This window comes from Grampus griseus (assembly GCF_964374135.1).
Source record: "Grampus griseus genome assembly, chromosome: 10".
Taxonomy (NCBI): domain Eukaryota; kingdom Metazoa; phylum Chordata; class Mammalia; order Artiodactyla; family Delphinidae; genus Grampus; species Grampus griseus.
Window position 1 is genome coordinate 77,587,598 of NC_139004.1, and position 12,823 is coordinate 77,600,420.

The 12,823-nt window shown below is 44.1% G+C and overlaps 1 protein-coding gene across 17 annotated transcripts in view; it reads right to left on the reverse strand.

The window, feature by feature from the left end:
* Positions 1 to 10,825, reverse strand: part of CADPS (calcium dependent secretion activator) — a gene marked incomplete at its 5' end in the record, with an annotated part of 486,465 nt that extends 475,640 nt beyond the window's left edge. For all 17 annotated transcript variants that reach the window (XM_082664108.1, XM_082664107.1, XM_082664102.1 and 14 more), the window contains one exon: positions 10,388 to 10,825. In XM_082664108.1, coding sequence (XP_082520234.1) covers positions 10,388 to 10,825 — 438 coding nt within the window. The remainder of the gene's footprint in view (positions 1 to 10,387) is intronic.
* Between the last annotated feature and the right edge of the window lie 1,998 nt (positions 10,826 to 12,823).

The following is a 12,823-nucleotide window of genomic DNA, read 5'->3' on the forward strand; positions in this document are numbered from 1 at the left end:
GGTGTTCCTCCCCTGTAGGAGAATCACCCCAATTTCTGCCTTCCTTTTCACATGCTGTTCTCCTTGTGTCCTTGTCTCTATGTCCAAATTTCCCCTCTCAATAAGGACACAAGTTATAATGGATTAGGGTCCACCCTAATGACCTCATCTTAACTAATTACATCTGCAAAGACCTTATTTCCAAATAAGTCCCTATTCTAAGGTACTGGGGGTTAGGACTTCAACATATGGATTTTGGGGGGACATAATCCACCCATAAAAGTGAGCCAAAGATGAAGACCTGAAAAAATATTTAAGATTCAGACGCTTACCACATCCTGCCTTACACTATGAGCTCTCTGTTCAGTGTTGATGTACCTCAACTTCTCAAGCAGACTGATAGGTTCTTAGAGATCAGGAAAGCTGTCTAAAATGTTTTTCCATATTTTGCCTACAGGATTTAGTGAGTTTCTTGTATGTAGAAGTGGTTCAAAACAATGTCGTCTGATGATGTATAACAAACAAAAATTGAATATGGAAGAGCCCCCAAGAACTGTTTTGAACACAGTATGTTGTGACACGCTGCCTTATAGGCAACAGTTGCTGTACTTGTCAGAAAAATCGCCAAAGGAGATGTTCAAGATATATTTTAACTCATTTGCTTAAACAACTCTATGCCTACCATCCACACCAAAAGGCTGTTCCCCTGCATGGGCAACAGAAGGCATAATTATTTGCAAGAATTTTCAGTGTTTTCCCTGTGCTTTCTTAAGTGGCACAGTATCTTCTCTGTACCACTGTGCGTATTCTCCAAAATCTCATTGTCTTTCTGAAAGCACTACAGCCCCTGGAGGGTTTGAAACTTAGCATGTACTCCCCAAAAACTTAGGGATTAAAAAAAGAAGTTAACTGCAAAGTATCTCAAAACTTTCCTACTGCATGAAGTGGTCCTGAAAACCACCACATGGACAGGTTGCATTTTCCTCCCATAGGCTCTAGAGGACATCAATATATTATCAGTTTATTCCATGTCTCTCAATTTTAGAAGGGTAGCCGGAAGCTTGGAACACTTAGGGGTTTGATAATTCAATTTATTTTTCAAACTTCTCAAATGTTTGCTCTCCTTGTTAAAATGAAAGGAATGGCTTAGCAAAGATAATTTTCCCTTTGACTAGTGAAAGGCATCAGAAAAATCCATACCTAAGCAGTTTTTCTTTACAGATATTTCACCCCCATCTTATATTCTTATTACCACATCCAATATGCGATAGCACTACAGTCATTATTTACTTATATTCTAACTACACTCTGAAGGGACTTTAAACAGCTTACAGTGAGAGAGAAAACAGTGCCAAAATCCCATAAGAGAATAAAAGTAGAGAAAAGAAGCATACTTACTTATGTCTAAATACATAGAACTTAGATTCTATTACATAACTTTGGCATTATTGAGATTGCTAATATTTTCAACAGCCTAACTTTCGTTAGTGCTGTTGACTGCTCATTATTTTGTTTTCTTCAGAAAGAATTAAGTCAAATAAAACATATGCCCAATATGGAGATTCAGTTCTCACCTTGGCTTAAAGTTTGGTCACTTAAACATGCACTACGGTGATTCAAGTTCAACTGAGAGTCAGCCACTGCAAGAAATTCATCATTGCTTATGGGCTTTGAAAGAAGCTTTCCTCTATAACGGATCTAGAAATTTGTCAGTTGTTGGTATAAATACACCAGACTGGGAGGTGACTGATGGTATGTTTCTGCAACATGAATTATTTTGAAACCATGGGGTAACTGGATTACCCTCCATGGTTTCCACTAAGAAGCTTTTGTAAAAGTATGTGAGTTGTGTCTCCATGAGAGAGGCAGACTGTATTTAAGAGCCCTTCATGTCCTCTCCATAGAAACTTCCTAGGAAATAAAGCATCAGCGCAGAATTTCAACAGTCAATGTCTACAAGCACCTACTATGTTCCAGGCACTGTTTCAGGAGATGGGGAATCAAAGAGGAATAAAATGTGGTCCCTGTCTTTGGGATTCCTACAGTCTAGTGGGAAAGAGGCACTCACAGAAAAGGTAATTTAAATATAATGTATAGGAGGAAAAGGAGCAATAGACGAGGGAATTAAGGTAGCATTTAGCCCAACATAAAGATTTAGGTAAGGTTTCTCGAAGGAGGTAACACCTGAGTTAATTAAGAAACAAACAAGAGCAAATCAAGTGAAGACAAGTGAGAAAGATGTTCTAACAGAAGGAAGAGCATGAAAAAAGGTATTGTAGTTTGAAATAGCATGGGGGCATTTGGTGGACAAAAATGCAACAATACCATTATTGCTACTAGGTCACAAAACTGACCAGGGATTTGAACCAGAGACTGATGGCCTGCAGAGTTAATGAAGTGTCTCAACAAAAGAGAAATAGGGATGTATTGTACCCTCAACCCCATCTATTCTGTAGACAATGCTATCATGGTAACCACTGCCTTCTGGGTTGGCTTATATGTCAATAATGATGATCAGGATGATGATATCAGTAAGGCTTACTCTGGTCAGAACTTCACATACAGCCCTTTCACAAACAAAAATAACACAAAATTGCACATATCAACTTAGCAATAACAAGAACAAACACTTACATACCACTTACCACAGGCCAGGCATTGTTCTAAGAGCTCTACTGTATTATCTCACTGAATTTTCACAGGAACTCAATGATGGAGCTACCATTACTATCCCCACTTTACTGATGAGTAAACTGAGCCACAGAGAGTTTAAGTAAGGTGCCCCAAATCACAGAGCCAGTTTGGGGTACATCCAAGAAAGCAAACCTAGGCATTCAAGTTTCAGAGTTTATGCTTTTAACCACCGTCCTTCACTACCCATCGCATGTCCAAAGCAATGACCAGACTTTGAGTCATTGACTGACTTTATGCCCTTTTCTTTACCTGCTAACAACAGAGAAGTAATTCTGTTATATGCTTGGACTTACAAAAGAAAACATAATAAGGTAATTGTGACAGCCTTCCAATTCTGCAGAAACTATAAATCTGATCCCAACAGAGAAACTCTTGCCAGAGACAGGGAACACAGAGTTCCAAATTCTAGATCTTTTTCTTGGATGCATTACAGAGGCCAGGGTCAGACCATCAATATCTGAGCAGCAATGGCAAGAAGAGACAGTGTTGGCAAGAACCAGAAAGCTGGTGTCCTAACAACCATATACATATGATGTTCCTTTAGAACAAACATAATTTTAGTTAAAAGTGATTAACATTCCATTATTTAAGTGATGGCTGGTAGTCTTATTTCTATTTCTTCTTGCAGACTCATAAAAACTCAGCCTCAGCTTTGCTACATCTTCCAATTATAAGAGAAGCCAGAAATATAAATTTTACATGAAATAACTTGAAAGTTTTAAATACTGAGAATTCAAAAATTTGAAAAATACATTTTAGACAAAACAAAATATATATTGTGTCAGTTTCATCCCATAGGCTGAGTCTCTTGTGTATTTCTGTAGCCTTATCATCTTTTAAGATCTCACCTCCTCATCTAAAAAGGTAGACATAGTGAACTTTATGTCAGATTCTTTGAAGACAATGCCTTACTTTGCAATGTGAAAACATACCAACTACAAGTTTGAATGAAATTATAAGTTGATAATTAGTAACCTCATTTCCCAGAAAGAAATATCAACTATTATATGCAGAGGTGAAAGTAGAGATTATTTGAGGCTTCCCTATCCCCTCTTCATAAGGCAGATGAAGAAATTACACCAGAGACAGACAGTGACTTTCCCACATCAGTGGTTTATTAATGGTAGAGTTTGAGCTCAAACACAAGTTTCAATACATAACCTTTCTCCTCATCAGCCAGCTTTCTTTATTCTGTCAAGGAAGTCATTTGAACTCCTAGATCCAGCCATGCCGGCAGTCAATCACCTTGCACTGGATTTTTCAATTACAAGTACCAGTAAACCTTTCCCTTCCCCCTTATTTTCCTAATGATGTAGCCACTTCGGTTGGGTTTCTGTCACTTGCAACCAAAAGAATGGGACTATTAGTCCCAGAAACAATGACTCCTTTCCACATTCCTGCTACATCATGCTCTTCTCCAAATGGGAATACTTGCCTTTCTTTATGCTTACACAAATCATACAAATTTTTTAAGACCTAGCGAAATTGAGCAGGATGCTGTGGGGCTCCTGGGCATGGAAGCCTTTCTGTGGCCCCCATTTCTGGTTTGAAGGGAATAGGCTTCAGCCTCCATGATCTTCCCTGATTTCCAAAGGTCAGGTTCAAACAGTTGCTAATAAGGGAAGGGAGGGGATGCAGAGACAAGGGAGGGGCAGCCAAGAAACAATAGTGCAGCCTTGGGACAGGGTCCTGGTTCTGACTCAAGAGGTACACATAACAGTATCTTTGAACTCTTCTGCAGAACTAGAACCCCCCAGCAAATGGAAGATGTTATCTACTTGATGAAGCATTCTTCATTCCAGAGAGAAGACCTGAGGCCAGATTAAAGGAATACAGGCCCTACACACACCCTGATCCTTATCAACAACATGCCACCACCACCCCCCCAACCATTGCTATAAAGCTCCTCACCAAATTCCCCCCGGTTGGGACCCACAGTTTCGTAGGGCACGAGCCCACTGTGTCCCCCTTTGCCTGGCAAAGCAATAAAGCTATTCTTTTCTACTTCACCCAAAAGTCTGTCTCTGAGATTCGATTTGGCACCAGTGCACAGAGGCTGACTTTTCGGCATCACTAACCCTACTCTACTTCCCCCATGAAGATTTTCCCTACTATTATATCCAATCCTGTGTGTGTGTGTGTGTGCGCGCGCGTGCGCATACATACTCTCTGTCCCCCTCCCCTACTTTAGTATTTGTAATCAGCATCTTACAATTAAACACTATCTTATTCTCAATTTATTTGGTATCTTCCAAACTAGAACATAAGCTGACAGTTCAGAAGCATATCTCAAAGCTATCTTCTGGTTCTGCCACGAAGCCAGAGAGAGAACTGGTCTTTTTTAGAACTTAGCTTTACGTTAGTAGAACTCTCCTGATCATTCCCACTTAAGTTGTATAGACACCGGGCCCCAAATACTGGTTATATTTCAATGTGATGGCCTATGGTTGTGTATTAAACTTGCTTTTGCCAGAAAAAGACCTTGGAATCATTTGACATTTACCACTTTACACAGTACAACTTTTTAGGAATGAAAGATTTAATTTCCTTTGTTCTTCAGTCCAGTTTTAGGGACGCAAAAGGCTATTCCAAGTGTGTAATGAGGCAAAAACTTCTCTTATTACTTTTTTGGTGACCTGCATCTTCAAAATGTCTCTACTTGTACCAGTGCATAACAGTTCCTGCCCATTGGATCAAGAAGATTGGGGAGGAAATGCCAAAAAGCATATTGAAAGAATTCAATTCTTTCCCTGAAGCAGAGAAAAACATACAATTCTTTCTGAAGGAATCCTGGGTTGAACAGTCATTTAGTTTTCTCAAAAGGTGAGAATATTTTATTTTTTTAAATGCAAATTGTATGTTGCCCTGACAAACAACCCTTCAGAACTTTGAATAGTGGAGCTAACCCAAGTGCCTCAAAGCACATCTGAAAGCATGAATCACCATTATTGATTTAAAATACACACACTCACACACATATATAGTTCCCTAGCACTAGGTCTTAAATTTTACGAAAGTTATGGGTTTTTGAGTCATAAGTGAACAACAAAGTCAAAGAAGTTAATGAATAAAGAAGGAATTTCTCTGGCTAACAGTGACTCAATGTTAGCCATAATTTTAGGGCAAAATATAAGCTGAATCACATGGAAATGAGTAACTTGAACTTACAACACATTTGGCCTAGTCAACAGTTCTCTTGAATGAAGAATTCATATAGAACTGACAACTTTGGGATTGCCCCTTTCTCTCCTCACATACATACAGACACACATGTATACACACCTGCATATGCACACATAATATTCATTTTGGACCTCTGTAACCCAGGCATTATGAATAGTTCCTAGCTAACTAAAAAAAAAAAAAAAAAAAAAAAAAGGCAAAAAAACTAGTCATGTCAATTACACAGAATTCTTTACAGTGCCTGCTTTTACATTCCCTCAGGAACACCTATAAGTAGCTAGTTCACATGAGGTAGCCACTCATCACCATTACTACATAACTTAGAAACATATGGTGTACCTCTGCCATGCCAACTTCTAGGTATTCACTCTAGCATTCTGACAAAAGAAGAAAAAACAAGTTCAGAACTGTTTTTCAAATTGTCATTTATCAGCTGCTGAAACATACATGGTGAGAGCCTGATGACTAGGTTTTTGTTGCGGTCATAAATTATCATCACCTCCATGTTATATTTAGATTCACAGTAGTACAAGGAAAATATACCTACAAATGATAAAATATTGAAACCCAGCAAAACCCTGTGCGGCTCCCAGGTACAAATGCTTTCTGTGTCCCCCTTTTCTTGTTTGTAGGAAATAGGCTTCACTTAACCTCTATGACCTTCCCTGAGTTCCAAAGGGCAGGTTCAGTTGCTAATCAGGGAAGGGATGGGATGCAGAGACAAGGCGGGAGCAGGCAAGAAACAAAAATGCAGCCTTGGGTCAGGGTCCTAGTTCCTCCTCAAGGAATTTGTAACACTACCCTGGAGCTCTTTTGCAGAACTAAGGCCCACACCCAGGTGGAGGAGGGCAACTTCTGGCTGAGCACAAGATTCCGGGAGCACCGCCCTGTTACATCACCACCAACCAACCAGAAGAAAGTCACACACCCTGCAGCCCTCACCCCAAATTCTGCCTATAAAAACCTCCCTCCAAACCATCAGGGATTTCGGGATTTTTGAGCATAAGCCATCCTGTTCTTCTTGCTTGGCTCTGCAATAAACCTTTCTCTGCTCCAAATTCCTACATTTCCATTTATTTGGCCTCACTGTGCCTCGGGCACACAAACTTTGTTAGGTAACGGTATGTTTTCACATAGTCTGTTTCGAGTCCCCTCTTTTAAGTGGGAAGAGTGTTAGAAAGTCTAGGCATTCTCTTTCCCAGTAAAAGTAAAACTGGAGTAATTAACTATTAGAATGATCCAGCAACAGCACCTTTTTCCTCTACTTCCCAAGTGTTCTGAGCTAAAATACTTTTTTTTCCCCCAGCTCAAACCGCACAGAAAGACTGACAACAGTCTGCTGTTGAGATTTACCAGCTAACAGCCCATTTCTCTCCTTCATACTCTTTATGAAGTTAGTGCTTAAACGATTATTTTGCCCATGTTGACTACTTGATAGGTGCCCAAAGGGGGAGGGGCAGGTCTTTCTCAACTCAAATAGAAATAATCCTGAGTAAACAAGTACACGAGACATGCTATCTCTTCTATTTTTCATTTTAGAATATTCCTGGCCAGTGTTGTATATTAAAAAGATAGGATGAGAGAACTCCATGCGTAAACTCCCACTCTTTCACCTGTCTACACAGTGCTTTAGGCAAATTACAAAACCTCTCTGAGTCTCAGCTTTCTTTTCTAAAAATGAGGATGTAATTCCTAAAATATGAAGAGAACTTAAAATGATCTAAGAACAGAAATAGGAAGTTAGGTAAAAAACTAAGGAAATTTAAACAAACTGTAGATTTTAGTTAACAATAATGTATCGCTATTGGTTCTTTAATTTTAACACATGTACCATACTGCTGTAAGATAATTATAGGGGAAAACTGCGTCTGGGTTGTATGGAAACTCTCTGTACACTTTTCTCAATTTTTCAGTAAATCTAAAACTCCTGAAAAACTAAAGTCTATTTTTTTTAAATGACCTAAGGTAGGTGCCTTGCACATAGTAGGTACTTGAAAAATGGCAGCCAGTGTTAATGACATAGACTATTTGGTTTCATAAAGTCTATTAAACTCTGTACAGTATGACCTTTTCCCCCCCAACTTTATGGAGATGTAATTGACATAGAACACTGTGTAACTTTAAGGAATACAGCATAAGGATTTGACAATATGACCTTTTCCGCAGTTCAGCAATTCTTTTTCATAGGCAGTTCTTTCTCTACCCGACCCCATGCCACTCTATTCCCTTTCTCTACATCATTTTTCCTCTTTTTCTAGTTCATCCATTTCTATTCTACTACAAACTCACATTTACAACTAGTTTTTATTTCTCCAAGACTCAAAGTTCAAGCTTTCTACTTGGAGAAAAATAGCAGAACAGCTTTTTCCAGAAAGGCACAAAACACTTAAAGATATAGTAATGGGGAGAACTTGTTTTCTGTTGTAATAAAGAGATAGATATTCAGCTTCCCAGTATAGACAACAGCTGTGAGGCAGCTTTGCCGGGATATGTATTTATGCTGCAACAACTAAAAATAGTTTGACCAAATGCCAGTGTTATCAATCTGTCCTGGAGTCCGTCTGATATTAAGGTCATGTGTAAAAACAGAACTCACTTGCCCCTCAAAACCACAGCTTTGAATGGATCCAGGTAAAACATACCAAATCAGATCAGAAAAACTAGCCTCATGACAATCTTTCTCAGGTGGCTGAAGGTTCTGTTTAGAAGAAATGGGTCTTCATGAGAATGGATTTCTTTCCCCATTGTGGTGCTGGGATTTCAGCCTCTATTGGAAGGACAGAGCTATAGAGCCTTTTGACTGATAAAGGGAAGTTTGTTTTTTAACTTTTAAGTGACAACAGTTTTCATTGCCGAAAGAACAGGACATCTTTAGCGGGTGCTGTTAATAATGGGATAGATTTTGGAGACGGAATTGCCCCTGCTATAAAGACACAATTACCAAAATAATTCCAACCTGAAACTTGAAATATCAGGCCCTGTGGACCCAAACCCAACCTTAAAAGAATATCCAAAAACTTGTACTGTTCGGAGAATACTTTTGCTCTACTGTAGTTCAAAATCCTCGTTGAAAAAGCAAGGGACCACTGATGGGGGTTTGAGAGTGCAGTGTGTAGCCCACCTGCTCTTTCTCAACCAGGAAATGAGTTTTATTTCTAATAAAACTGATACCCAAGCTTGTGACAGCCGAAATAAATCATCAGCTCTGGGTGGTGTGTGTACGTATACAAGCAAAGCAAACAGAGAAATCTGTGCTAACTCAAGATAAGGGTAGATAAATATGGGAAAACCCAGCAGTCTACTACAGGCAGCACGTAATTCAGTCTCAAATGGCAGCAACCGAGAAATTCACTATTTTAAGAAATTGGTCTCCTAACCTCGATGGGGTTACAGCTGGCTTTAATCACCCCTCACACCGCCCCTCTAGGGGCTTCACTGGTTTTTCTTAGTCCAGCTGCTGCAGATTCATCTAAAACAGACAGAACGGGATGCTTTCTTCATTCACTCACTGCAGCTGGGTACCTGACCCCTTCTCTTCTGGGCCGACGCCCTCGACCTGCATTAACTAACCCCTCCTTTCTCTGGCTGGAGAACAGGTGATAGAAATAGACACGTTTTACACATCAAAGGCAGCCCAGAGCCGCCTCAGCTTTGCCAGCCTCAGACACAAAAAGCTTTTGATGCTTATAACTGCGAGGCTTTTTCCAGCTGCACTTTATCAAGCTAGCAGCGCCAGGGCTTGGAGGGCCTCGCAGAACCAGAAGGTGGCGGCGAAGTCACCTTGGGAAAAGAAGGGGGTCAGAGGGGGGAAGGCAGAAGGGGCGTGCCCCTGCTCTGGGGTCAGTGAGCAAGGGGAAGGGAGATTGGAGGGAAGCGCAGCCAGAGTGAAGCGATGTCCAAGGACCCCCGAGGCGACCCTAATAGGTGATCAGCTGACCCAGGCGGAGGGAGGAGGAGGGTGCCCTTCGCAGCATCACGGGAAGCTTCGCCTTCTGGGCTCGCTTCCTCCCGCCTGCCCCTGCGGTTGCTCTCTGCCCGCGTTAGCCTGAGAGCGGCTCGGAGGCGCTCTACTCGCTCCGCACCGGAGCCCCCCCCCTCTGCCGGGTGCCCCCGCCCGCCCAGCGCACGCCCAGGAGGGCGGGCCGGGAGTTGAGCGCAGCCGCCCGGCGCCGGAGAGTGCTGGGAGCCCTGCAAGCAAGCCAGGCCTCTCTGGGCGCCGCGGGCTGCAAATCACTCCCCGAGCCTCCCGGGCCACAAAGCGGGACTTGCCCGCCTCGCTCCCCGACAGGGAGACCGGGCACTGGATGCTACGCTCCAGGCTCCTTGCCGGGCCCGGGCAGCTCCTGGCGCGCTCCGGGCTGGGTTGGGCCAGGCCCAGCCGCGGAGAGGGGGCCTCGTAACCCCTTCCCCCGGGCGCGGTCTCCTCTGCCTCCAGCTCCTCCTCGCCAGCTGCGCCGCCAGCTCCCATTGTGCGCCCCGCCCGCCTGGCGACATCCCGGCGCTACTCGCTGGGCCTCCCAGGCGCACCTACCTTCTGCTGCCGGCGAGCCATATCGGTGGGCTGCTTGGCGTTGAAGGGGTAGGCGATGCAGCGCATCACGAACACGTAGAGCTGCAGCCTCTTCTTCCTCTCCTCCTCCTCTTTCTGCAGCCGTTCCAACTCCTCCTTCTCCTTCTCGCTCGCGACCGACGGGCTGGGGCTGGAGGGCCGGCCGCCACCGGCGCGGCTGCTGGGCTGCAGCCCCCCGGCCCCGCCGCCGCTGCTCGCGCCGCTGCTCCCGCCGCCGCCGGCGCCAGCTCCGGCCCCGGCGCCGCCGCCGCCCCCCAGCCCGGCGCCGCCGCCCGTGCCTTCGCTGGTGCGGCTGGGAGACAGGCGCGCGCCGGACGCGGCCGAGCCGAGCACATCCTTGCCGCTCTCCTCCTCCAAGAACTCGTCCGATTCCTCTTCGCTGGATGAAGGGTCCAGCATGGTGGCGCCTGGGGAGGGGGGTCCCTGGAGCCCCTGGCTTGGGGTGCAAAAGGTGGGGGGCGCTGGAGGCAGCTGGGGGTTGGCTCTCCCGGATGGCCGCTTCTCCCCAAATCAGGGAGCGAGCGCGCTGCTGCTCAGCCTCGGCCGCCGCGACTGCTTCCTCCGCCCGGCGTTCGAGAGCTGGGCTCAGACTCAGAAGCACGAGGGGAGGAGGGGGAGGGAGGGTTGCGTCCGTGGACCCGAGGTGGGCAAGGGGGAGAGTCAGTTGCGAGCCCCGAGCCCGGAGCCGGATGCCATCTGCAGCCGCTGAAGGAGGCGCCTCCAGAAAAGATGCCGAGTGTTGCAAGCTGTCGGTGCAGCCTAGAGCCGAAGAGGCATCTTGCCGATTGGGGAGGGAGCGGCGCTTACGTGTTTATTGGCTTAACTCTCCCCTGTCCGCGGCGTAAGGGTGGCTGCAGAGGGCTGGAGCGGGGAGAGCGCAGAGCATCCCCCAAAGTCTCAGAGCTTCCGTACTGACCCTAATGCTTTCCCGCTCTCCTCACTCCCACCCCTTTGTGGATAATTTCCTCCTTGATGCCCAGCTCTCCTGGCCTGACCTCTCTCCCCCTCCCGCGGACAAAAAGTTCTTGCGGGAGGAGGAAATAGACAAACCAGTGATGACTTTTTGTCATCGAAGAGTAGGCTGTTGGAGACTCTTAATTCAGAGGTCTCACTAAGAGGAAGTCGGCGAGATCTTATACGCGAAAGAAAGAGGCTATTTCCTATCCCCAGCTTTCTTCACACTTGGGACACGGGGGCAGTGGGGCTGCGCAGCCTATTTGTCCCACCTGTGTAAACTCTGACGCCAGCGATTTCCATACGCCCACCCTCATTAAGATACAGGTGAATGCAATTCTGAGCGGATTGGCGTATCGACCATGCAGCTCAACTATTTAAGTAGAAACCCCCCCGCCCCTGTTTACTCTGCCTTCTTCAATTCCAAGAACTGGTGATACTTTATGCTGAGGTGAGCCTACCGTAGAAACAGAAGGGTTTCTGGTTGCTGAGCCCTTCCTCCATTATGGCTCGCTGGAAGATCTGGGTGGAGGATTGGGGACCCCAAGATCAGACAAAGATACCCTAAGAACTGAGTGCATCAACATCTAATGCGTTTACTCTGTCGCGCAGTCTTCCTTCCTGCTTCTCCGTTATCTATTAATTCAAAGCAGCAGATGGTGCTTTCCTTCTCCCTGCTCCTTTCACTTAAGCCAAAAAACCCAGCTCACGGGGGAGCTGGCCAGCGTGCTGAATCTTATCAGCGACAGGCAGATGGATTGAAAACAAACCAACACCTTTTACCCTTTGATCTTAGGCTATCTAGAGAGCTCTCTTGGCTTTTCCTCACCCCATCTCCTACATTTATGTATTTTCAGTGCTCTAATTATTCGTAGATACTCGTGGGAGTTATTGTTAAAGTGTAGTACGAATTTAAAGTGTATATCACATCTGTCTTTATGTATTTTAAAATTTACCATGAGTTTTACTGTAGGCTTTGATACTCAAAGGAAGTTTTCTAGCTAGTCTGTTTGAGACCTAAAAATGAATTTAAAACAACTAGCTCCACATTAATTCCAAAATCCTGTTTAAATTTTTTTAGTTAAGTAATATATACATGGCTCATACTTGACTTCACCACCATACTCACCTCAAGGACAAAACTTTTGTGGTCATCATGCATTCTGTATCAATTTAAAATAAGTAATCCAGCAACATGGAAAGTGTTATATTTTGGCAGTTCTCACTTTTAAATTTTTTCTAAAGAAGTAAAAGATGTTCAAATTATGTTTTCTTGGTTTCCCTGGGATGTGAAATATAGTAGGCCAATCAATCAGTAAATTAACCTTTATCTAGCACCTTTTTACGAGTGAACATTGTTCTAGGTGCTTGGGGTAGGTGGAATTTTTAGAAGACATTCTCTTAAAGAGTCTAAAATCTCCTTTGGGAGATACAAGTATGTGA